The sequence below is a fragment of the Aspergillus homomorphus genome (genome assembly GCF_003184865.1).
Source record: "Aspergillus homomorphus CBS 101889 unplaced genomic scaffold BO97scaffold_2, whole genome shotgun sequence".
Lineage (NCBI taxonomy): Eukaryota > Fungi > Ascomycota > Eurotiomycetes > Eurotiales > Aspergillaceae > Aspergillus > Aspergillus homomorphus.
Window position 1 is genome coordinate 1170296 of NW_020291888.1, and position 24836 is coordinate 1195131.

Consider the following 24836-nt stretch of genomic DNA (forward strand, 5'->3'; position numbering starts at 1 on the left):
GGGGTTGTTCTGTCACGTGACTATATCTGACCTTACTGACCCTTACCGCTTTGGGAAAGCCTTCGTCATACTACTTAGGGCTGGGCGCTTCTGTACTTAAAGTACTTGGTGAGCTTGCTATCTTGTCTGCTTATTGTCGAACTAGAGGCATGGACCTAACAATGGCACAGCTCCTGAATTCTTGTTGTTTTGAAACGCAGTCATGGCGGCCCACGATATTGAGAAGCAGCCTGCTGCTGCGCCTGAATATTCTCAGACCAAAGGCCCCGGCGCATCTGCCGGCTTCGTTGACGCAGATGCGCAAGCTATCAGAGCCGATCGGCTTGCACGCAAGTTGTCTGCTCGTCAGGTGCAGATGATTGCCATCGGTGGCACCATCGGCACCGGTCTGTTCCTAGGAACGGGCAAGTCTCTCGCTACAGGTGGACCTGCGTCCATGCTTACTTCATATATCATTTGCGGTGCTATTGTCTACGTGACGATGCTGTCGCTGGGGGAGATGGCTGCTTTCATTCCTGTCGCGGGATCGTTCTGTACTTTCGCCGGGTGAGTCGCTTTCCAGCTCTGCTTTCCCACTTCTATCTGGGACCTTTGGCGCTAATGGATGTGACGGTAGTCGTTTCGTCGATGATGCTTTGGGCTTCGCTCTTACTTGGAACTATTGGTTCAATGATGCGGTATCTACGGCGTCAGACATCATAGCTCTTCAGCTTGTGCTCGAATTTTGGACGGATAATTTTCCGGGATGGGCGATCAGCTTGATTTTCCTGGTCGTCGTGATCATCCTGAATGTCATGTCCGTGAAGGTTTATGGAGAGGTACTTCACCGTCATGAAATGGGCTTATGTGCCGCTCATCGGCTAATCGTGATTACTAGATCGAGTACTGGCTCAGTCTGCTCAAAGTCATCACCATCATTGTACGTCTTGTGCTTATCATACACTATTTCAATTCACTCCGATCAATGTGCTGACATGACTTAGATCTTCATCATCCTCGGTATTGTCGTAAACTGCGGCGGTAACACGGATCACAAGTACATCGGAAACAAGTTCTTCTACACCGGAGAAGCTCCGTTCGTTGGTGGGATTGGAGGATTCGCATCCGTCTTCGTCACTGCCTCCTTTGCCTAGTATGGCCCCCTATTCCGAGCAAAACGGCTGCGAGACGCAGACTAGCTAACTATTACCGCAGCGGCGGTACTGAATCCATCGCCATCACCGCCGGCGAGACCAAGAACCCGTCCAAGACTCTCCCTCGCGTTGTGCGCAACGTCTTCTGGCGTATCGTCCTCTTCTACATCGTGTCCATTGTTCTGATCGGCCTGGACGTCCCATATAACTACCCCGGCCTGTTGTCCAAGACCACGGCGACCAGCCCGTTCACCATTGTCTTCGTCGAGGCCGGCAGCACGGTGGCCGGTAGTTTCATCAACGCGGTGATCATGACTAGCGTGATCTCAGCCGCCAACCACGCGCTCTTCGCCGGCTCTCGCCTCCTCTACACGCTAGCGGTGGACGGGTACGCGCCGCGCTTCTTTGGACAATTGAACCGCTTTCAAGTACCCTGGGTCGCCGTGCTAGCGACATCAGTGATCAGCGGGCTGTGCTTCGGCGCCAGCTACATCGGCGCAGGGCAGCTCTGGTCATGGCTGCAAAAGTAGGCCAACCCCTTCTTCACCTCCCTCCATTTGAAAAAAAAAAAAAAAAAAAAAAAAAAAAAAAATAAAAAAAAAAAAAAAAAAAAAAAAAAAAAACGAAAACATTTCAATACAAAAACTAACAACCCCAAAGCATCGTAGGCGTCTCGAACCAACTCTCCTGGCTCTTCATCGGCGTCGCCTCCCTCCGCTTCCGGGCGGGAATCCGCCACCAGAACCTGGAGCACCTCCTCCCGTACAAGAACTGGACATACCCGATCGGCCCGATCATCGCGATCATCCTCAACGCCGTGCTGATCCTCGTCCAGGGCTGGTCCTGCTTCAGCCCTAGCTTCCACGTCGTCGACTTCGTCTCCTTCTACATCGAGCTCCCCGTCATGCTCGTCATGTTCCTCGGCTGGAAGCTCGTCAAACGCACCAAGTTCGTCCGTCTGGGCTCCATGGATCTGCTTACGGATCGGTATAACCTGTCCCATATCGATGGGGCGGAGGTCGATACTGACGCGGCTGCGTATCTCGCTGAGGGTGAGGGTGAGGTGCACGGCGCCGAAGCGGAGAAGAATCAAACCGGGTTGCTTTCGGCGTTGAAGGGCGAGCAGAAGGGGTTCGTGGGATTGGTGAAACGCGTGGGGATGTGGCTTTTCTTTTAGGGTTGTGTGCTTTGGTTTGGGTTTGGGTTTGTTGGCATTTTACAGAGATACCTTTTTCCTTTCCTTTTCCCCTGGTTGAAAGGGACTCATGATGAATGTTTGAGCATTTAGATCTAATAACTATTTCATTTTGCATTCTTGATGTGGGTGTTGTTTGAGTATTCAAGTTCAATAGTAATTTCATGTTTTGTTAGAGGCCCTCGAATTGTGTGGTAGACTTGTAAGAACGTATGCGTGGACGGTTCGGTTTGTTTTCACTCCCCTTTTCGGCTTTGTGATCAGGGCTGAAGTGACAATGGCGTTTCAAGTCAAGAGTCTCGCTTGAATGGATGGTTCTTAGCTTGATGCCAGTGAAGATAACTATTACTCTGATGGGTTGAACCATAAGATGCATACTCCCTACAATAATTCATGTTTGCGCCGGAAGAGGCTAGATCAGATGAAATTACCAAGGACGACTTTTTCCTGAGTAGGTAATCGACACCGGCGTATGTACGGCGGAGTAGAAACCAGCCCATCTATACTCGTATAGACACATGCCATCCAACAATGCCGACAGTGAAGGCGACACAAAACGTGCGCAATGGCTTCGAAAATTCATCCCTTTGTCTCATACACAATTTCACCCATCTCATTCGACGCCGTCCGCGCGGCCCTCTGCCGCACTCTTCCAAGCGCATCATGTTCCCGATCCCATTCGTCAACCCGGTCAACTGGCACCTTCACCAGTTTGTTGGCCGTCGAGGTCTCTTCCACTTGGATCTGCGCCTGGCGGTACTCATAGCGGCCCAGTTTGGGGAGGACTTTGATCCAGATGTAGTAGTAGACTCCGCAGATGCCGACGCTTCGGGAAACAATGCTCGTTAGTACTCGTTTTCCACGGGGGAACTGAGTATAGCTTTGTCCTAGGAAAGGGAAAGAAGAGACATACATTGCGAGTCCCACAACACAATATGTCGCGTACCAAAAACTCACGTCTCCCCCGTTGGCTCCCGTGAGAGGGGGATACCATGGTGCCACGAGCATGTAAAGACTCGATAGAATAGCGAAGCAGACGGTGACCGTCCACGCTTTGTAACCTGACGACGGAATGTGAAGACGATGGCGGCGACGACGCGTGAAAAGAAGCCCGGCTGCAAGAAGAAGGTTGAATGCGTTGGAGGGGTAGAGGGCCAAGTCAACAACTATAAACCAAATCAAATGAGTATTCCATATGAGAGGACTTTTGTGGTAGTGGGCTGTGTGCGCACCGAAGTTGAAAGCATCACCAGCCGGTGGGGCTAGAATCATGAGAACGGTAAGAGCCCATTTTAGGAAAAACGGGCCTAGGGGGGTTCCGAATGGCCGCGTTGAGGTCCAGAATGCGGTAAAAGGGAGAACACCTTGTCTGATTCATTGCGTTAGTGTGTGTCTTGCCCATGGAATCAACGAAACGAGGTTCTAGGTGAGACATGGAATCCAGACATACCTTCCACATTCTCGAAGCATTCGAGACTGTCCGATCAGAACAGCTAGCAAGTTCCCCATGGCACAGAGGCATATCAGAACGTTGAGCGCCCGGGATGCGCCAGACGTACCAAAAACCTTCTCGAAGAAGAGACTAGCTGCGACCACATTCGAGTTGAGAATCTCTTCTTTGCTGGCGGCAGAGAAGTAAGCAATGTTTGCAAGGATATACAGAACGGCAACCAAGATGAGCGATGCTGGAGCGCTCCAGCGAAGCGTTTTGATAGGGTTCTTGCCAGGTCAGTATATCGCTCAAGAGTATCAGGAAGTAGACAGCACACCTTGACTTCATTCGCCACATTACATGCATTACTGTAGCCAGCATACGAGAACATGACTTTGACTAAAGCATTTGTGGCACCATAAACTGTCGCTTCTGAAGTTCCAGAGAAGGCGTCCCGGAAGTTCGCAATTGAATCCTTGACAGGTGTATGGCCCCCAAGCACTACAAGCCCGGTAATGCCGATACTAAATTTCTGTCAGAAACCCATACAGATGAGTGAAAGAAGAACTTACAAGGTCAATGTGATGGTCTTGATGAAACCAATGACATTCACTAGTCGAAGCGACCATTTCGTGTCGAAGACCAGTACTATTTCTGGAAGTTAGTTTTCAGTACTAGGATAAAGCATTCCAGATTAACGCACGCAAGACAGCAACAGTGTAGGCAGCCACTGCGACACCTTTCTGCATCCATGCAGTTGATTCCACATTGGCAAGCTTGAAGAGATAATCGGCTAACACTGTACAAATCATGAGCTCTTGCGTTAAAGAGCCTTTGCAAAGAGTACGTACCAACGGCGTTGCTGCTAGCAAAAGAGAAAAGAACTGTCTGCATAGCGAAGACGGTAGGGAAGAAATACTTTGGCCATGGGAAGGATTGTTCGAGGTACACTACCTCGGCACCGGACCGACTCGGGAAATATGATACAAACTCCAGGTAAACGGCGAGCATGCTGCCGGCCATAAGAAAGCCGATCACCCAGTAGAACAGAGCGAGGCCCACGGATCCGGCTCCAGATAGGACCGATGCCGCTGCATTGATTTTAGCTGGGCTAAAAGGTGTAGGAGCATCTTCCACGTACGAGTCGAGAAAACACCGGTCCCAATCATCATGTTCAGGTTAAGGCATATTACCGTCACTGGGCCTACCGAATACCCCAGAGGGGACTTGGTCTCAATTGGAGCACCGCTCGCTTCTTGGTAAGTCAACTTGGTAGAATTAAAGCCGCCGGCAGCAGTGTAATGTAGGTTGCCATCGTCGATGACGCTAAATTCATCAGATCGTTCATCGGCCTCAATGTCGGCCGATTTGGTGAAGATCTTGAACCCCATGATTAGCTCAGAAGGCTTTGAGTTGGCACACAGGATCGACTCTTTGCTCACACCTTATTTATTCTGGGGCGACTTTGGGCATTATAATGACTTAATAGAGCTCGACAGGAAGTGGCACCGATGCTATCTCAACGATGCTCATTGCTGAATTCAATGACGCGATTGCTTGTATGCGCGCATCTTGCATGATCCAGCTGAAAGGCGACATGCTAGAGTAGATGAGGTGCTCAAACTAACAGTGCGGGGAAAGAGGGCTGGGTGGCTCAATGTTGATATCGGTAAACTGATTATCGGGCCGCGTCGATCTGCTTGACACTGGGCACAGTTAGGGCTCGGTTCCGACGGTCGTGTACTACCGAATTTGAGAACAGAACGAGGTTGAGGCAACCATCGATGAGGACACAGGAGAGGACTAATTTGATGGCATATAGTATCAACAAGCCAGGTTCTCTGTTCTATGTGTGGTGAATATCGTTGTTGTGATCGCTAAGGAGACGTTGATTGCACGATTGCAGGGGTCGATGACAGCATCTGACGCTAAGTCGCGCAAGCGCTTCCTTGATTGAACACTGCTGTCACCATCCACATCTTATTTTAACGATGCAATATCGCGAGGTTGCAAGTTCCTATCTTTGATAGGAAGACCTAGACTTCATGTATTATGTTGTCGGAACGGTGGCGGGGTGATTCCGAGCTGTGCCCTCCACCAGTCAAGCCCGGTGCAAAAATGCTGAGAAGTCCACTCCGATCTAGACAGTTGAGACTTGAAGCAAGCTAGAAGCTCTAGTCATATCTAACGCAACACGGGTCTGGCATAAAGACCACTGTTCGGAGAAAGTAGACCTCGAGGTCTTATTCGATCAGACATTGTTCAGCGGAGTCGAGCATAAGCGCACATCGTCAAGTTTTCCGTGATTGGCACCGGGTGCCCGGCTTAAGGCAGATCTGGCTATTATTGTGCTTCAATCAGCTGACTTTTCATCAGCAGAGTTGGTCAGAGAGCAGAATATGCATGACCCTATAGCCTAGCATCGTACCTGCAGTTGTTCCTCTAGTCCCCGTCTATCCTTGAACTCCTGTCACCAGTGGAAGTCGAACTCAATTGCCAAGATCGCGACTCATATCTCTGCTATCAGCTCAGTCTATCAGGCAAGGTCCTTGTGTCGAGCGCTGTATGATTTTGTCCGCAACTTGGGACCTTGTCGCATCGCATAATTGTTCTCTCGTCACGATATCCCAAGGCAGAATCGACGTCGCTGCAACTGATGCGCAGTTGCAGATTAATCTTCAAGCCGGAAGGAACTCACCGCAGGGACGCTCAATTCGCGAACGCTGCCGCAACCATGATTCTCAGCAATCAATTCTGTTTTCACCTGCTGCGAAACCCGCAGATCCCTCGATTAGTCTTGCATTCAAGCGCAACTCAGTGAAGAACTCACCACAATCTTAAACAATAAGATAGTTCATGCAGCCGTGAAGCAAGAAGTCACATGGCCGCAATGCCTGTATCCCTATAGTCTTGTTCCAAATCCTTTGGATCAAGACAGACCCAATCACGGTACTTCAAATGCGACAGGGAGTACAAGGCAGGGGTGCCATGTACCACACATTCTGGTCTAGTCGGATTTGTCATATCATAGCTGCAGATTGACAACGTGGTGTGTGATTACAGGCGACATGTGAAGCCCATAGGGTTTTCTCCGAGCCCACGTCCCCGGGAAGGGCAAGGGCCACTACCTCCTGACTCGAACACAATACGTGGCCATGTATATGTCCGCTGCATGTGGCCGGTCTGGCTCAAGGTAATTAGGGGTGTTGCATGTTCGTGGATGTGTGGACGAAACGGCATCTGAGCTGCATGACCTGTGGTGGGTAAGGGTTAGGATCGTCACTCGGCGAGGAGATATAGGCATATTGCGCGCGATATGAGGGACGGACCGGCTTTGATCCGGCTGCTTTGTCAAACGAAAGCACGGATGGAGGTAGTATAGAATGCGTCAAGCCCCGGGACGGTACGAAATGCGCCGTAGCCGGGAAATATCTATTGCGTGTCTGCACAGAACCTTAGTGGCTAATCACCGTCGGAGGAAAGAATGGGATGGGGGCGCGTAAAGCAAACATGCAGGCTGAGGACGAATGCAGATTCAGAAACAGGGGTGGCATATGTGAGAATTCAGTCACTTTTGAAATCCATTTTTCTACCAGCGCACTCGAGTCTGTCCTAATGGGGGGGATGAATCTCTTCCTCTGTGGAGACATCGGTCATAATTGTATGCAGTTTGGTAACCGTTATGATTGGAGGTATACTCCGAATCTCTGCACGAAGAAGAAAAGTAGCAGAAGATCATCGCAGGACAGTCGACCAGAAGATGTCTATGGGCAACAAACATAAGCTGGACGCAAGAGGAAGAGAAGTAACCAGGTTCTCCCCGGCAAGACTGAGGAAGAGCCGACAATCCCGTGACAGTGGTCCTCACCTGACCTTAGGATCTGGAGAGCTCGACTTCTTTAGCCTGATGGCCAGAGGCATACACAATCAGTTCCAACCCCTTACCTGATCAGTCGATGACCTCGGCTGAAAGTGAAAGACGGAGACTTTTTGTGAGATAAAGGGAACCCCAATTAGCTTGATCGGCTTGACAGAAGAAATTCTGCATTCGATGCAGTAAGCATGCATTTGAAATTGTAGGTGCTCGACTTCCAGCATCTCGCCTGAACGGAGTTTTCATTTCCACTGACCACGTGAGTTCGTCGGAGACATCGATTTCCTCCGTGGGCTTCTAGTACTGGCTATTGAGTTGCAGCCTCTAATAACGTCCGTTAAAAATGTACTTCGCTCAACCTAGGGCACCAACCAATTTTCTACGAACTTGATACCTGAACATGCACCACAGACACCGCCAGACTCTGCAACACCGGGGCAGAGGAGCCACCATGACCAGTTTGATGAGGCACCACAAGAGTGATTCCGCAAGCAGGGATTACCATCGCCAAATCCAAAACCAGACTGCCTGGATATGAAGCTTTATGCTTTGGGGACAAATGTCTATGAGAAACATATGACGAAGTGGCAACATCGTTGTCACAAACCAATTTGAACTTCTATCCAAACACCCACATCTTATATTAGGGATCTGTCCAGCAGCAGATTAGCACCGGCATCTACATAGCCTGGCATATGGTTCAATTAAAGTACAGTAAATCTTTTCCTTTTCCCCCCAAATGCAGTAATGCAGAAAACGTAGATGTTGAAAGGCCTGGAATCCCACAACGCCGTCTATGACAGAAAACAGAGTAATCAGAAGCCGTGGAGTGTATCTTGAAAGAATGACCGCAACACGCTATGCGTCGAACAATAGGATAGAAAAATCACACACTTGCAGAAATAGAAAATCATGCCGCTCCACTGGAAAACAAAGGAAATGTGAGTCGTAGCTAGACGAGCTGCGCTCTCGTGCTAGGTCAAGAACGTTGAGCTGAAGGGAATACATAAGAAATAACGAAATGAAAGAAGTGGTATATATAAACAGACATTTTCGAAAGAGATCGTGAGCGAGAACGAATCATACGACAAAGGAAAGTGTGCGCCATGATCGTCTGTGTTGTAGACCCGCTACAAGAACTGAGCCTCCTCAATTCAGGACCTTTTTTGAACTTGGAAAGTGACAAAGTGACCAAAACATGACGCGTTGGTCATATCTAATCATTTACCATGTCATCCAAGGCCATCTTTCTCCGCTTGGCTGGCCTTGAATCTTGTGGATGGGCTTCAGCGGTAGCTTGATCGGGTTGAGCTTGCGGAGGGGACAGTTGCAGCGAATGTCCTTCTGTAGTAGGGGCCACAGATCCCAGCTGTCGTATGGCTGGATCCACGTTTCCTGGATCTGACCCTCCTGGACGCATCTGGCTGTTCGGTGAAACTGGTTCGATAAATCCAAGCGGTGGCATATGCTGGCGATGCTCCTGGTGTAGAAAGTCCTCTCGCGTGGGTGGTGACCATAATGCAGAGTATGAATCGCTGCTTAGGCGGTGGCTTTGCGACACCTGGGCCGGTGTTCCCATCGTTGGCGCGTAAATAGGGGGAAGTCTGACCGGTGACTCAATGTATCCTTCACGAGGATCTCTTGCCATCGGCATCTCCCCGATTGGCATCCGATTCGCCATTCTCGTGGTCTCCGAGTAAGGTGACAATGGGATGAATGGTTGTTGGTAGTGCGGTGGCGTCGTCGCTGGGATCAAACCCTGGTGGGTGTAAGAGGATAGTGGCCGTGCAGCCCCCGTGGGCATGCGACTAACTCCCAGCGCGGGATTATACCCAGCAGGCATGGGCACATAATTTGGAGGTGATGCCGCGGTCATCGACTGCGCTGATCCAGAGGAGGAAAACCTTCTATGGCCGATGCTTCGTTGCATTGTCATGGCAGGATCCAGGGCGTGAGGGTACATGGAAGCCGACCATCGGTGTGGATGTCCTGACGAAACTCTCATGCCCATCGCCCCTGTCTGGCCCCCTATCATCTGTAAATCTGTCATGGGACGTATCTCTCGTGAGGAGGTTGCGCGATGCATGTGTGTTCGTCTCGACTGAGAGCTATGATGCTCCCCGGCCGTTGCTCGATCCATGTGCGCGGCATATGTGCGGAGCGAAGCTTCTTCTGCTTTCAATGGCGGTCGCCCTCTCTTTTTATGCGTGACATCTACACACGTAGCCTACTGAGCTTTAGCATATCTAGTCTCATCCAACCGCATGTGCCCGAGCCCAACGCTATCGGGCAATATGAAGCAGCAAGGAAAGCCGAAAGCTCTCCGATAAATCAAGTGGCAAAGAACCTGGACACTTACTTCCTTTCCCGAGAGAACGCATCTTCGACATGGCCGCGCTGGATCGCAACCCAAATGCTTCTTCTTGCAGTTGACACACGCCGATGCGACATGCGCTTTCGTGCGCCTGGTTGGTTTTTGCGGGAGTGGACGACTGGAGGTTTCCGGGGGAGACGATCCGAACGAAGGCTGGGCGTAGGGAGTCACCGAAGTCTGCGATAAAGCTGGGGCTCCCATGGAAGGCGGAAGCCGTGTCGAAGGGAATGCATCACTAAGACTGAGCTGTTGTCTTATCACATCCTCCCCGGGCGCGGAAACCATGCGCTGTACCACCGGTTCCGAGACAGCTGCGAGCCCCGCAGGAAGCTGAGAACCCGAGATACCGACAGGCGTCGCCGTTGATACGGTTATAGTCGCCGTTGATACTGGTTGGAAGAGCTCTGGATGTCCGGAGCGCCTCGCATTTCCAGAAGCCTCCAGCGAGTCCTCGGCTGGGACCGGACCGGACATAGAGCGAGGGGGAGGCAGATCCCGAGGGGTGTACCGTCGAGCATTTGTTGATCGAGGAAGGCTGAATGAAAGCCGCTCTTGGGCCTGATTGAATCTTGGGTGTCCAAATTCTGTAGGGATATAGGAAGAAGGGGGAAGGACGAGCGATTGCATCTGGTAATACTTGGCCCTGAGTTGATGGAAGCCACCGTTCACAAGGATAATGGGAGACTGTTTGGTTTTGATTTTGGAATAGGCAACATAACTGGCATCAAAAGCACCCGTAATTGTATAGTCGAAAACGGTGTGTGTTGTTCAGTCGCCAGTCATCATTGAAACTCCACACTTACAGACAGAGGGCCACAGGAGCTTATAATCAGTCAGTCAAGGCTCACGATTGGAGGAGTCACAAAGGAGGATACGTCGATCAGCAGTAGATAGCGAGATCGTGACAGCGGTTTTCCATGGCTTCGATGGCCTCCGTCTTTGGGTGATTTATTGCAGCATGGCGGGCGATCACTGGAGCCCAAGGACATGCACAGAACGACAGGAAAAGCAATAATCATGGAATGATTTAGAAATAAAATACAAAACTTGTACATTACCTTTCAGTAATGGATAGAAACCTTCTTTATTTGCTCTTAATTTCTTGGAGGGACTTTTTTTTCTTCCTATTTCAGTTGACCAGCTTGGCCGGAGTTTCCTCCTTCTGCATCATAGAAGAGTCGAGAGGTAAGTATGAACTGGCTCACTCAACCACCCAACGGCAGATGCGGGAATCGGTGAGGTGGTGAACTATACCGGAAAGTGAGGCGTAAAGATCCGGTGAGATCACACTTCCCCTCTCCCAAGAGAAGCGATTATGAGGGAGGAATTAGGAGAATAGGGGAGGGAATGATCAGGAAGAAGGCGAATGGGAGGTTTTCTTGGAGTGTCCAAATCAGAGGTGCAGCTTGTTAACGGGTCAGGGAAGTCTGCACTTGAGCAGATGGACAGACAGACAGACAGTCGAGGCAGCTCAGCAGTCAGTCACCCCAAAGAGGGAACGGCCAGAGGGATGTGACGGGTGTAAGATCCCAGTCACCCCATTGCAGGTTGTGACAAGGCTTATACTTGTTTCTTTTCCCCTTGATATAGGGATATAGGTAGAGGGGCGCTGTTTGCTTGGTTGGCTGACAATAGAGGAGACCTTGAAGTGGGTAATCGGTGCCCAGTGCAACAACGACTAGCAGCCGATAGACTACTTGATCTCCATCATGGGAAGATCTGATGGGGAATTCCTCGCTCCGTGTCCTATGGAAGTATGTAAGTATGTACGGGAGTAAATTTGGGGGAGGATCAGGAGAACGAGTGGTTCCAATCCTCCGGAGAGTTGAGACGCGGGCTTGTCATAAGCCCCCATTTTCCAGATAGCTTCACCAGCGTGACGATGGAGGGACCCATTGCTTTTTGGGGGTGGGGCTTTCCGGTTTCTCTTTTCTTGTTTCTGTTTTCTAATTTTTTTTTTCTTCTTTCTTTTTTGTCTATTCATGAATACAGTACTCTCGCCGACATCTGCTTCTGTCTTGTCGGTGACTCGGGATTTCGAACAACACTTTTTGCTTCGATTTTCATTTTTTATCTTTTTCTCGATTTGTATTTATGACAAAACGGGTAGACATCTTCCCTGTTCTAGGGATTGATTTAATTCGTCCTAACCGGCTGGCTGGGACGAAAGCAGTGGCCTGCATTAGATAGTCGATGGGGACTGGATGCCGCTGTCAGTGACACAGGCCCGAATTTGTTAAATGTAATCTCAAAAAGGAAAGTCAAATGAAAGCCACGGGTGGAGAGAGAGAGAGGGAAGGGCAGAACAAAAGAGGATGTAAGAGGGAGGGGGATGAGTGGGTAGGCAGTGGTTCAGCCTGTAAAGACTAAACCAGTGTTCATTCATTCTTTGCTTTTAGTTTAGTATTTCATTATTTTTCTGAGCCGTGAATCTTCCCTTTTCTGGCCCATTCTCACTTGGACTCAATTGATCAAAGTGGTAGTAGCAATGATGCCAATTAGAAGAATCGGAAGCAAGGCGAGCAAAGAGAACTGGGCCCCAAGAGTGGGCGACGGATCGACGTCGGCGCCCACCCGCTGCATCCATTGCCAATAGTCCCGCTTCGGTAGGGATGGAGAAAGGGAGGGAAAAGGGAAGACACGCGCGACCGATTAAGGCATAAATGGGGAACTCGTCACCCAGCATTATTATTTTAAGCTCGTCCGTCATTCACATTGGACGGATAATTCCTGTCATTGTGTTACCCCTTTCTCATGGTTTGGTCGTAGTCGAGACCTCAATTCTCTCTTTCTCTTACACACACACACACACACTCTCTCTCTCTCTCTCTCTCTCTCTCTCTCTCTCTCAATCCTTTCTCCACACTACATGTCTGGTCTCCGCTTTCAGGACTCGCCTGATTTAGCCGCTCTCGCCGTTGAGTCGAACATGCCTGGTGCCTCGGCATCCCTTGTTAGCCGCACTAATCAACCAGACCGCCCGAGCTCAAAGAGCGAAGCATAAAAGCGTCAACGAGAAACGAAAAAGATCTTGCGAGACATGTATTCTTCAGTGGAAAAGGCCAATTGTAAATCAACTCAAGGGTCAACGGAAAGGACGAGAACGTGGTGGTTTTCGAAACTATTCTAGCAATTTTAGTGCCTCTTGTATCTCTTTTTCCGCACCTTTTCAATGCCATGGGACTCGAAATGTTGGTGATACTCAAGGCATTATTGGAAAATTCGTTGGCCAATGAGAAGCTCCCTACCCTGTATACTCGGCTCCGGCACTGATGATGATATTCCAGTCTGTCCTCTCAATTACTCTCTGATGATCTCGTAGTCAAATGCGGTCGAGGACCGAAGTTGAAAATAGCTCTCGAGGCCAAACCCATTCTTGTCAAACAGCCTAGGGCGGCGAGATGTTGAATCCATGGCTAATTAGTAAACGTCAGTTTAGTCACCGAGTGTCATGCTCTTTTGCCATGACATCAATGCTCCTTCCAGTCGCATGGTAACAGTCGTCAACAATGCAAATATCATGGTCTTCCCCAGTAGTGGGCAGGCAAGTGAGTGTATGGTGTTTATTCTGCGCCCTCCATGGAAGGCTTCATTCAATAATGGCGATATCTCGTCCTATCATGATGGCGGAGGGTGCTGGATGGGCAAGCGCTACTTGAATAGCCCGAATGGTCCCGAATGAAAGCCATTAATTCTCCGGCTTAACCCTACCATAGCTTACAGCGCTGTGTTAGGTCCCACCCGGGAAGTGTATTTTGGGCTAACGGAAGTGTGTCCAACAATTGTGTAGAATGTATGCATTTGTACGTGCCACCCCAATGAATGCCGGTGTGCAACGAATCGGCCGGTCGGCTCCTGGGATCAGGTGCAAGCTCGGCCATCTCCTGAGGAGCGGGCTGGGAACGTGAATCACGATGTTGAATTGTGCCATGATCGATGAGTAATAAAGCTGCTCCGGTATACTCCGCAGACTATTTCAAGTACGGAGATATTGCTTGTTTCCGTGCAATGATGAAAACGTGCGGGAAAACATAAACGGGGCGGATCGCAAACGGGGAATGGACAATTGTCAAACCAGTAAAACAGCCTGGGAGTCGATACAGGGTCTTATTGTCCGGTGCGATGGAGCTGCCCGCAAAAATTAGTCACCCACCAATTGTCTAACAAGATGGCCGCGGTCTCTGTGTGTGCCCTGGCCAGTGAAACCGACAGTTTAGACTATCCCAGTAATCTGAGTTGCGGGAGTTTTTTATGAGCCCGACTCGGAAATGGCCCGTCTGATAAAGAGGATGTGACCCACCATGCTCGTTGAGAGCGGAGAGCGAGCCTGGGTGCCAGATGAACATCTCGAGTAATTCACTGGCGCTCCGTAACGGCCTTCCCTAGCGTTGAGTGAGCCGAAGCCATTGTACCCGACCTTTGCTGCTCTATAATCTTATTCGGTCGATTCAAAGCTTTAATTTATTTCCCGTAACCTTTCTCATTGGACACGATTGTGCCCGCCGGTTTGTCCTGAACCACGACTATCGATTGTCGTCCAAAGTAACGGGAGCCACTGCGGGGATCGCTGTGTCCTAAAGCTCCCAGGCTACAAAATGACAACATGGCCCGGAGCCACCTCCCCCATCCTCCAAGCAGTGCAGGCCTCGGCTTGAAAAAGACCGTCACAAAGGGGAATGTCAAGGCTGCTTGGGATTGGGGCGAAGCTGGCAAGAACTTGGCAGAGTAGTCTGTTCAGTCACTGCCCCATTAGTATAATCCGTACGAAGTCGTCGGAAAAAGGAACCACATGAAGGTAAAGGACCTACATCATACACGGAAAAGCCAGCAAGGGATCCGATGCAATTCACACTGGACACGCACTAGCAAATCCCGGGACCTGTTTAGTACAAACCGGCGAAAGCGTTTGCTCTAATTCGAGATTGGAAGCGACAGCACGATCTGCCCCGGCAAGTATCAATAGTTCGAGCGACCGGCCCCCAGGCCTTAAACCTCAACGGGTAAGGGCTCGAGTAATGACGGATCATGCGGCTGGCGGATGGGACGCGTACGGAAAGATAGCTTAGTCGTAGCATAATAGTCGATTATAGTCCCCGCAATTCCTCATGGCACTAGTAGTAAGGTCAGTGAACCTGCTTCTCCGTGTCACCCAAGCACACATTTGGGTCAGACAACGTAGTCGTTATGGGGAGGGAGAAGGCATACCACCTAGATTTAGGCGCCATGTGCACCTGCTACTTGTCTCTGAGCGTGAATGCGACTCAGAAGTGAATGGGAAGTTGGCAATGATGACGCAGAAGTCTGTCAGTAAGTCTACTTACTTACGACCTTACTGCAAGTCTAAAGCAACTGAGCCGATCTGCCTTTTGCCGAGAATGGTTTAGCGTCCCCATGCGAACGATGAACCGGTTTGGGAAAGACGCAGCGCCCCTCACAAGGAAACGATTGGCAGGCGCCCGGTATTTGTCACCCGTTCGAGGCTCAAACAGACTATCGCTTTGACTACTGACGCCGCACTGCAACTAACTCGACTCTAATAATAAGACTGAGGCTATAACATGGCTGCTATACCTTTGGTTGGACTCCCCAAAGAGGACTGTTCAACCTCATTACCCATCTGGGGGGTCATGCAATATCTAAGTACTGTCTGTACATTGCTCTACTGAACAACACTCACCCACTGACCTTGTTTGGCCGCGCTTGGTGGCTTGTCCTCAACTCTTCAATTCCACAGCGGATCAATTCCCCGAATTATCGAAGATCGGGCATAACGGAACGGTACTCGGACAGAGGAATGGAGATTTATCGGCGATCGCGAAAACAAAGGGGAATGCGCCGCTAAAGATCATGGTTCCATTGAGATTGATATGGTAGCACATCCGCGATCCTCAAGCTCTCCCTAGTACGTTTTCCGCCTACACAACAGTAAATTTTCCGAAAAGGGTCTTCCCGAGGAAGAGATCAGGCTAGTGATATCGACACGAGGGGCACTGTGCGCGCCAGACGTCCGGTAGCCACATCGACGGCGCAGCCGGAGGCTATGGCGGATATAACTCCCAATGCCATGCCATCACGATGCTCGGTGGCGCTGACCTCTTCAATCAATGCCTTATTCGCCTCTTTGGCTCTAGACGAAGAGGGCTTTCTTGTCAACTCGCTTCTTACGTCGTCGATATCGATAGTTACACCATTGGCAACTGTCCAGCGTGCCCGACTTTGAGCTATAATGAATGCAGCAGGCTCTTAGACCAATGGGCACATTAGCATAACCTTGGGCAGGATTAGGTACAATCTTCTCTGGGGCGTATCTGCTTGAAAGCTAGGCCATGGCAATGCATGGTTGCAACGGATAAGAAGCTCGCCACCCGACGGACGGTCTGAAGAGGGTAGACCCAGGATGCATACAATGAGCCGCATGGAAATCATGACTCGGCTATTATCACGGGTCTGAATAACTATTCCACGTCATATGATAATTTGCATTATCAAGCCACGTATTGAGTGTCCGGGCAGTGTTATGTCGGGAAGCGCTTTTTGCGAAACGTCTTGGAAAGATGCCCTGAGAAGGTTCACAAAGCCACTGCTGTCCTGAAAATTCCCGTTATGCAACGGCCAATCTCGTCTATCAACGTCTACCGGTGCTTCGGAACTAAGAGACCAATAAGCATCGGGTAATTCCCGACGCCACGAATCGATTGATTCTGGGTGCCCTCATGCCTGATGACCGTGGTCTTGAGAAAACTGGCCCTCAGTTGCTCATGGCATCTGACCGCTGCTGGTGGTTTACCAGGGGGTCACTCTTGCTTCTTGTCCGAGGCGCATGACGTGACTTGTAGGAAAATGTAGTCGCTGCACTGCCTCTTTCATGAACGCTGACATGCCAGCGACACTCAGTTGTTTCTGTACAAGCTAACAAATTGTTACTAGTACTAGAAGCACGGTCCACATTTGCCTCTCGCGGATCAAGTCACGTCTAGAAAGGTCAAGTATTTTGCACGAACTTGGAACCTATACGTGATCACTGCATCAATGATTGTCGTTGGTCAGATCGGTCTGCATGGAGTACCAAATGCATCAGCAAACGACTATATGACGAACGTTAGGCCTGCGGTCTGCAATCTGCAATGCGGAATGATCAGTCATCTGCATGGCTAAACCTAGATGGTGCAAGTCCGAGACAGGCTTTCCGCTTGGGAGATGTCGGTGAGGATGTGACAAGTCTTGTTGCAAGAGCTCAACTTAGCTCTGGTGACCTTCACGTACGGAGTAGCCATCCTTTTTGCATGTTCTTTCCAGACTATCCCAACGATCTTCCTACCGCTGAGAAAGGAAGCGTGACCCTATACCGGGCCGGTCCGATTAGGGAAAGGCTCCATAATATGATCATTCCATCTTCGGAATAGGAGTTTTTCAAATATTGGTAGTGAAGGAGATTATTTATTCACTGATTGCCATGGTTTCACGGAAGGAAATGCCCCCATGATTCCGACGGTCCGTTTTTTTATCTACGGGTAATAGTGGTGTCAGATTGGCCGTTCCTCACATTAGTAACTTCACTCCATTCCCACCATTTGGCTTCTCGAGATGCTGATTCGAATGAGAGTTTTGAGACTGACGCATTCTGCTCAATGTGGGACCTATAGACTAAAGCTTCGCGTAGCTACAGCGCCATCACTTCGAGCATATCCGATGGTCGTGTCCACGATGGGATTCCACGATAACATCTGCATTCGAGATATAGTATGGATGGACGTGCGCGGAAACTTTCTCTGCTACAATCAACTCGTTTGAGTGGCTCGCTAGCGTTTTTTCTACGGGAACATGGTCCTGGACTTGCAGCAGTATTGAAAGCATGATCGCCTGTTCCATGACGCCAGGTAAGCTTGGACCCAGGACCAATCTACTACTCTAAATATCCACTAAAATCGGACTTGGCATTGCAGTGTTACCTTCCCAGTGGATATGCATGCTGAGGTGAGGAGCTTGCAGGTTTCCATTCCAAGCTGTCGAGACCATGGCTTGTGATTGTTTCTTTGACGCTCCCGATAGGGGTCACAATGGTTCAATGAAGAGCTCCCGCTGAAGGGTGAGTGGGCTTATGACTTTCGGAACTCGTACCATGAGTAGCCAGCTTGAATATGCTTGCGCGGTGTAAACCGCGGACACTGTGCCAACCACGTACTGTCAACATCACTACGGAGTATATCTGCTTCGATGAAGCTGCGGGATAGCGACATGTCAGTGGTCAGCAGGATATTGAGCAGGCACTTTCGGCTCCGACAAACACACTCTCACGCGAACCGACGGCCGGAAACGCACTCGCTATTCATGCTGACCCGGTGCGGGAGCTGGCCTGCCGAACATGCGCGATGTGTACAATCGGGCAGCCTACAGTGCCGCTTCTGATGTCACGGTAGATCTTCTGTCGTGGTACCATGGATAGTTTCTTGGGCCACAAAGATCACCGGGTGACTTCGTCAGTTATGGCCCACTGCAGTCGGGGGATGACCACGATAATCGATTCTGCTCCCGGGTTGAGGACGTCCCTATTTTCTCGTAGCATGCATCTTCTCCGATGCATGCATCTGGTCTGGGCCTCGAATCAATCCTGAATTTGGTTTGAACTTTGTTTTTTGGTACGGATTGCTGAAGCTGGTATTTGCAAAACCGGGCCATCAACATACAGTGTCAGTATGCATGAGAGATACAGCCCACTGGCTCTGCGGTCATGAACACCTGTAAAATCTTGTTTCAAGTGGACACGGTAGATATTTTACCTGTTGATGAGGCGTTGTCGGGAATTTGCTGGGCCATCGATGCTCGGATACGGCTGTACCGATGCGCGCAATATCGTAGGCGACAACACAATGCGATGGGACGCCCATCGAAGTGACTCTACCGGTGTACAGTACATGCTCGCGGCGTTTGGTTAGCTGAGATATGCGCAAAAAGCAAAAAGCAATGACCAGACTGGGGCTCGATCCCAGGACCTTATCGGTGTTAACGATACGTGATAACCAACTACACCATCCGGCCAATTGATACATAACACCTCTTTAACATAATTCATAATGCAAAAATTTCAGTCCTACTTGCAATGCTTAACATCACAATAACCAAAATATGCTTTGAGAAGTCAATCAATTTCATATTGTTGAAGCAACAATTCTCACTCCAGGTGCGGTACCGCATGCTCAGGCAAGGCATCAAAGTGCCGCGGCAGTTCTTATCTTTCTTAGTCATGTATCTGTGGATCTAGGCCTGATATAACCATGGGTGACTCAGAGCATAAACTAGATCAATCAACCTTATGATAACCTTTAATATATCGTCTCCGCACAAGCCCGAGACCAGCCACGGTAGCTTTCCATCGACGATACGAACTCGTATCCTCCTCGAAAACGAGCTCAGCTCCTCAATACCTGTTCGCCCAGAAATGGATACTCTGATTGGGTCCTTCGCCTATTACGACCACAGTACGAAATCCCCGCCGCGACCTGGCCACAGCGACGCCTACGACGACCCACAAAAAAACATCCCACAAGGTCTCTCACAAGCTCCAGATGTGAATCCCCGTGGCCTGACGAGGCTAGCAATGGTCTCCCCATCAGCCGCAGCAATAATACTAAGTAATCATACCAATCGTTCAAGGCCGTGTTGAGTGCCGTAGGAGCGCTAAGCCTCGTCTCGCCCCCGACGACGGGGACTCATCCGACCAGCCAATGCCGCATGATGCATCTTCCCCTCACGGAGCTGAGCTATAATAACCTAACCTACGCCTCTCAGCCTCAGCCTTGCTTTTTTTTTTTTTTTTTGGTTTCCTTCTTTCTATCTGTCATTAGACCACTTGCAGCAATTCACACCACCAAATTTACGGACAAAATGCCCCGAACTATGCACATCGAGCTACTCCGTAAGCCGGCCTTCCATTCCCAACCCCACAAGGTCCCGAACTATATCACTAACACCGAGGATAGCCACCGACGCCAACGCATGGAGTGTACGCCAACATCCAAAACCCCATAACAAGAAGCAAAAAAATAGGCACACACTAACCCCAACCCAACAATAAATACAGATAATCACAATCCTAGAAGAACTGGGAATCCCATACACAACCACCCTACCCAACCGCACAAGCTCATCATTCCACCAGCAACTCCCAAGTAAGTCACCAGCCAACCCAAACGACTCTCGCTTCCAAGCAAAGCCATCAAGCACTGGGCCCCAATCACTAACGCAATCCGGACAAACGAAAAAGCCCTCACAGACCCCAGCACATCCATCACCCTTTCGCATACCAGCGCAATAATCCATTACCTCGTTGACCGCTACGACCACCCCCGAGTGAACCTGGGCGCAAGCACAACTACCACGATCCAAGAGCGGTATCTCCTGAACCAATGGCTACATTTCCAGACCACCTTGCAGGAGGTTCTATGCTCTCGTGAGGAGCGGAGTGATAGTGGGTGAGTGACCATTCGTCCCCCATGGCACGCCTCCTTCCGCACCTGGAATCATAGTCCCATCATAGGTGTACCAAGCAAAATGATAGAGAGCAGAACTAACCGCGCAACAGCAGCGACGAGCCCACAAGTAGACCCCACCAACTCCTCGCAACGCTAGACACCGCCCTGGTCAACAAGACCTGGCTAGTCGGAGAGCGATGCAGTTACGCGGATCTGGCGTTCTTACCTGGTTTAAGCCGGGAGCTCTCGCCGGCTTCGGAACATCTGCTAGAGCGGTATCCGTGGGTGCGGGCGTGGCGGGATAGGATGGAGACGAGGGGATCGTGGGAGAGGGTACTTTCGGCTTGGAGGTCTCTGCAGAGGGTCGGTGGGGGTGAAAGCTTGATAGAGAAAGAGGAGGAGAGTGATTGGGAGGAGATTGAGGGGGTTTCGGCGTGCTCGGTTGTTACGGAGCGGGAGGATCATGAGTTGAGGGTTTTAGTGCCCGTATCTGTGGCTGTGCCTGCTAGGGCTGGAGAGGATGATGACCTGGAGGAGAGGGAGGGCATGTTGCCGTGTGCTGCTGCGTTTATGATGCAGGCGTCGCAGCGGACGGCTGGTGGAGAGGGTAAGGTCGAGCGCCACGAAGATGATGACGAGGAGAGAGAGGGCATACTGCCTTGTGCTGGCTTGGGTGCGCAGAGGCATTCCACGATTCCTCCACGGATGCGGACGGACGAGCTTGAGGATGAGGATGAGGAGAGAGAGGGGATCCTGCCTTGTGGTGCGGCGTTCGCGTTGCATGCTTCACGTGTGGCAGCGGCGAGTGGGACGGTGGGCGCGAGTGAAGGGGGTGATGATGACGAGAAAGAAGGGATATTACCATGCGGCGCTTTTGCCGCGCGTGCGAAGCAGGTAGCCCCGGTCACAACGCAGGTTGAAGAGGACGATGACGTCGAGAGGGAGGGAATGCTGCCTTGCGCCGGGTTCGGGATGCAGACGAAGTATGAAACTGTCATTGCAGAGGAGGATGATTTCGAGAGAGAAGCCATGCCGCCCTGCTCCCTCATTGGGATGGTATACTGAGCCTGAGATGAGAGGAAGCTCCTTCCCACCTGTTTAAATTGATACCAAGCGATACTTAACAAGCAATATAAATGATTTGGACTTGATTTGATTCCCATAAGAATTCTCGCAACCCAGCATTGAGGTATCTACACAGAAGTACAAAGCAGATTTTTGATGACCGTCCCAAACAAGTGGTATATACAAAGAAGAAACGAAGCGGAAAGAAAGAATAGCAACCGACAGGAAATGCTCTACCTCTTCCTGGAAGGCCGAGCATTCTTCTCCATCCTCTTCTGCTTCAACTTCCGCGCGATCCGGATATCATCCGTGCCCTTCAGCTCGCTCTTACCACCAGCCGCTGCACCACCGAACTTGGAGAATTGGCGCTCCTTGGCCGCATCGTTCTTCTTCTTCATCTTCTCATAGTCACCACGCAGAGGATCAGCGCGCTTGGGCGCCCGCTCCTGGCGATGACGGAACCGCTGGCCGCGGCGGGCCGCATCCAGATCCGCCGAGAGACCGGGGGTCTCGGCCTCACCCACACGCGGCAGACGACCCAGCCGCTTGCCCTTCTTCCAGGCGTCGAAGCGGCCGCTCCGGAAACTGGCGGCGATCTTGGCGCCACTCTCGCCGCGCACCAGGCGGGTGCCCTTGGATCCGTCCTCGTCGTTCTGGCGGGCCACGTACTTCTTGTGGCGCTTGTCCCACCGCATCATGGTGCGAGGCTCTCCGAACCCGCGGCTGCCCTCGTCACCCAGAAGATCCATGGCGGCATCGCGCGACGCCTGCGCGAAGTTAGCGTTCGTGCCCGAGTGCACACCGTAGGCGCGATCCTCCGCCAGGTTGATGTTTGTGGGCGTGTAAGACATGAAGTAGTCGGGGTTCTGGAAGGAAGCCGCGCTCTCCTTCTTGTCCTTCTTGCCATTTCCGTAGGCCGAAAATGTGACCTCGAAGTCCGATTCCGAGGCCATGGACATGTTGTCGGGGACGCCATGGCCTTCGTCATCGTCGTCATCGTCAAAGGCACTCTGAGCAGCATCGGCGCCGGCTTCCTCCTCGTCCTTGTCGCCCTTGGCTCCGGAGACAGCATCCTCGACGAACTCGGACTGTTCTTCGGCTTGCGCCTTGCGCTTCTTCTTCGAGTCGAGCGTCGTGCGCACCCGTTTGATTGTGCTGAGAGCTTCCTCGTTCTCAGGCTTGCCGCTGCGGCGATTGTTCACTTCGAAAATGGTTTCCGAGGGCCGGTAGCCACCAATGCGGGCCAGCATCTTCTCGCGCTCGGCTTCCATCTGAGACGTTTCGTCGTTGAACAAAGGGTGAATGGCGACCCAGTTTTCGGAAGCAACAACTTGCTTTGCTCGCTTAGCGCTCTCGAGGGCGGCTGCGTTACGCGTGCGCATGTACAGCTTCTCACCCTTGGCGGCGACTGCACGCTGGTTGGAAATATCGGTGGAATCTTCAACGACCTTGGATACCCATTCGCAATTCTGGGACAGACCATCTCGAGGAATGCTTCCGACGACCACGTCTTCGGCGTAGTTGACCTGATCGCCATATTCACGTCCCAGCACCAGCCTCCTGCCGAGGAAAAGTTGCAAGTCCAGCAGGTATGGTGCATCCTGATCACGAACAAGACTGTAACTCCAACCCGTCCGACCAGCACGAGCAGTACGACCGACACGGTGGACGAAGATCTTTGCCTGAGAGGGAAAATCGTAGTTGATGACGTTGGCGAGAATGGGAATATCGATACCTCTGGCCGCAACGTCCGTGACGACGAGGATGTTCGAGATACCGGATCTGAAGTTCTGGACTTGAATCTTACGGGCAGTCTGGTCGAGAGAACCGTAGACGTAGGAAGTCGCGAAACCAGCTTCACACAAAAGTGAGTACAGGTAATCGACGTGGTGTTTCGTGGCTGCGAAGACGATAGTTGAGTGTTTTGTAGGAGACTCCTTCGTGTTAATAGCTTTATCCATTGCCGATCGCTTGCGCTTCCTATCCTTGAAACTTCTCTTCTCATCCTCCTTGAGACGCTGGGAAGCCTCGGTCGGACCCGTGGGCATCTTGATGACATCGTGAAGAATGTAGAGCAACGCACCCTCCTTATCGGCCGATTTGACGGAAAAGAACGCATTCTGAAGATCGGGGGAGATCTTGCTTTCAGTATCCAGACGAATAAGAGTGGGGTCCTGCAGACCGGCCCGGGCGAATTCGACCAGCGACTTGGGGAGGGTGGCCGAGAAGAGCAGGGTCTGGCGACTCTGCGGCAGGCCGTGCAGAATCTCGGTCAACTGCGCGGCGAAACCCATCTCGAAGAGTCGATCGGCCTCATCGAAGACCACGTAGCGGATACTCGACATATCCAAGTTCATCTCCACCTTCAAGTGCAGGAAACGACCGGGCGTCGCGATGACAATATCCGGGTTCCCAGCCATCATGGAGAACTGCTCCTCAAGACTATCACCACCGACCAGCAACACGGACTTCAGATCGGTACCCTTGCCAAGCTCCTTGACGACCTTCAACGTCTGCAAAGCCAACTCACGCGACGGGGACAGGATCAGCGCACGAGATCCGACCTTGGTGCTGTGGCTCTTCAATTTCTCGATCATGGGGATCACGAAGGCGGCGGTCTTTCCTGAACCGGTACGGGCCATGCCCACCACGTCCTGATCGTCCATGATGACGGGGATCGTCTTGCGCTGGATGGGGGTGGGGACTGAGAAACCCTTGCGGGTGATCGCTTTCAACAGATTCGCATTCAGACCCATCGCCTGGAAACCACCGCCCTTCTTGACCGTCCGACCCTTGAGGTTCGACGCTTTTCGGTTGGCCGACGCCTGTGTCTCTGCAATGAACGCCTCGTCATCCTCGTCGTCGTCGCCGCCGTCCGCTCCTCCTAGGAAGTCTAGTTGCTGCGGCGCGGCCGCCTGCGGTTGTTGGCGCTTGGCCTTCTTGTTCGGAACTTGCTCGATCTCGGAATCGCTATCATGCTGGAAAAGCGCATTGGTGATGTCGAATTCGTTCTCCGACATAGCCGGAGAAGCAGCGCGAGGAGCCATCTTGTGTTGAAACCGCGGCGCGCCCCTGTGTCCTCGATATGCGGTTCCGCCTCAAAAACTCATTCACTTATCGGAGATCTCGACTTTTTTTTCTTGGGTCAGGAAAATGTCCAAGGCGGTGAAGCAAACGGGATCAACGTCGCTCCGGCGGGAGGAGGGGAGTGTGGCTGCAAATCAAACAAACACTGCAAACATGGCTGTCTTCCGCCGCGACGCGTCTCTCCTACACGTCCCGAAGCGGTAAAAT

At 51.2% G+C, this 24836-nt stretch overlaps 5 protein-coding genes and 1 non-coding gene across 6 annotated transcripts; 2 read left to right on the top strand and 4 right to left on the bottom strand.

The window, feature by feature from the left end:
• Positions 1–155: 155 nt before the first annotated feature.
• BO97DRAFT_402583 (amino acid permease) lies at positions 156–2396 on the top strand. The gene is made up of 6 exons (XM_025694539.1): positions 156–546; positions 617–818; positions 878–919; positions 984–1132; positions 1195–1659; positions 1794–2396. Exons 1-6 carry the CDS (start codon positions 203–205, stop codon positions 2308–2310), a joined length of 1719 nt encoding a protein of 572 aa, XP_025556175.1. The 5' UTR covers positions 156–202; the 3' UTR covers positions 2311–2396.
• Positions 2397–2907: 511 nt separating this feature from the next.
• On the bottom strand, positions 2908–5151 carry BO97DRAFT_382239 (high affinity methionine permease; the record flags this gene model as incomplete). The annotated part of the gene is made up of 9 exons (XM_025693288.1): positions 2908–3154; positions 3242–3494; positions 3561–3697; positions 3779–4047; positions 4098–4284; positions 4333–4408; positions 4464–4559; positions 4612–4851; positions 4902–5151. The coding sequence occupies 9 exons, from the start codon at positions 5149–5151 to the stop codon at positions 2908–2910; spliced, it is 1755 nt and encodes a 584-aa protein (XP_025556176.1).
• Positions 5152–8367: 3216 nt separating this feature from the next.
• On the bottom strand, positions 8368–10635 carry sclB (putative C6 transcription factor; the record flags this gene model as incomplete). Its single annotated transcript, XM_025693289.1, has 2 exons — positions 8368–9861; positions 9988–10635. The coding sequence occupies 2 exons, from the start codon at positions 10633–10635 to the stop codon at positions 8851–8853; spliced, it is 1659 nt and encodes a 552-aa protein (XP_025556177.1). The 3' UTR covers positions 8368–8850.
• An 8335-nt stretch (positions 10636–18970) lies between these two features.
• BO97DRAFT_t34 lies at positions 18971–19044 on the bottom strand. Its single transcript has one exon. It is a non-coding gene; the product is annotated as a tRNA-Val (tRNA).
• A 786-nt stretch (positions 19045–19830) lies between these two features.
• BO97DRAFT_402588 (glutathione S-transferase family protein) lies at positions 19831–21624 on the top strand. Its single transcript, XM_025694540.1, has 5 exons — positions 19831–19921; positions 19986–20008; positions 20087–20174; positions 20270–20477; positions 20588–21624. Exons 1-5 carry the CDS (start codon positions 19891–19893, stop codon positions 21540–21542), a joined length of 1305 nt encoding a protein of 434 aa, XP_025556178.1. The 5' UTR covers positions 19831–19890; the 3' UTR covers positions 21543–21624.
• On the bottom strand, positions 21625–24632 carry BO97DRAFT_402590 (ATP-dependent RNA helicase DBP10). Its single transcript, XM_025694541.1, has one exon. The coding sequence runs from the start codon at positions 24587–24589 to the stop codon at positions 21776–21778; it is 2814 nt and encodes a 937-aa protein (XP_025556179.1). The 5' UTR covers positions 24590–24632; the 3' UTR covers positions 21625–21775.
• Between the last annotated feature and the right edge of the window lie 204 nt (positions 24633–24836).

Bases quoted from the DNA above. Each gene is read 5' to 3' on its own strand.
- BO97DRAFT_402583 (XM_025694539.1), top strand. From the start codon at position 203: ATGGCGGCCCACGATATTGAGAAGCAGCCTGCTGCTGCGCCTGAATAT. The intron at 819-877 runs GTACTTCACCGT...CGTGATTACTAG, and splicing joins CCGTGAAGGTTTATGGAGAG to ATCGAGTACTGGCTCAGTCT. The intron at 1,133-1,194 runs GTATGGCCCCCT...CTATTACCGCAG, and splicing joins GTCACTGCCTCCTTTGCCTA to CGGCGGTACTGAATCCATCG.
- BO97DRAFT_402588 (XM_025694540.1), top strand. From the start codon at position 19,891: ATGCCCCGAACTATGCACATCGAGCTACTCC. The intron at 20,009-20,086 runs GTACGCCAACAT...CAATAAATACAG, and splicing joins CCGACGCCAACGCATGGAGT to ATAATCACAATCCTAGAAGA. The intron at 20,478-20,587 runs GTGAGTGACCAT...ACCGCGCAACAG, and splicing joins GAGGAGCGGAGTGATAGTGG to CAGCGACGAGCCCACAAGTA.
- BO97DRAFT_402590 (XM_025694541.1), bottom strand. From the start codon at position 24,589: ATGGCTCCTCGCGCTGCTTCTCCGGCTATGTCGGAGAACGAATTCGAC.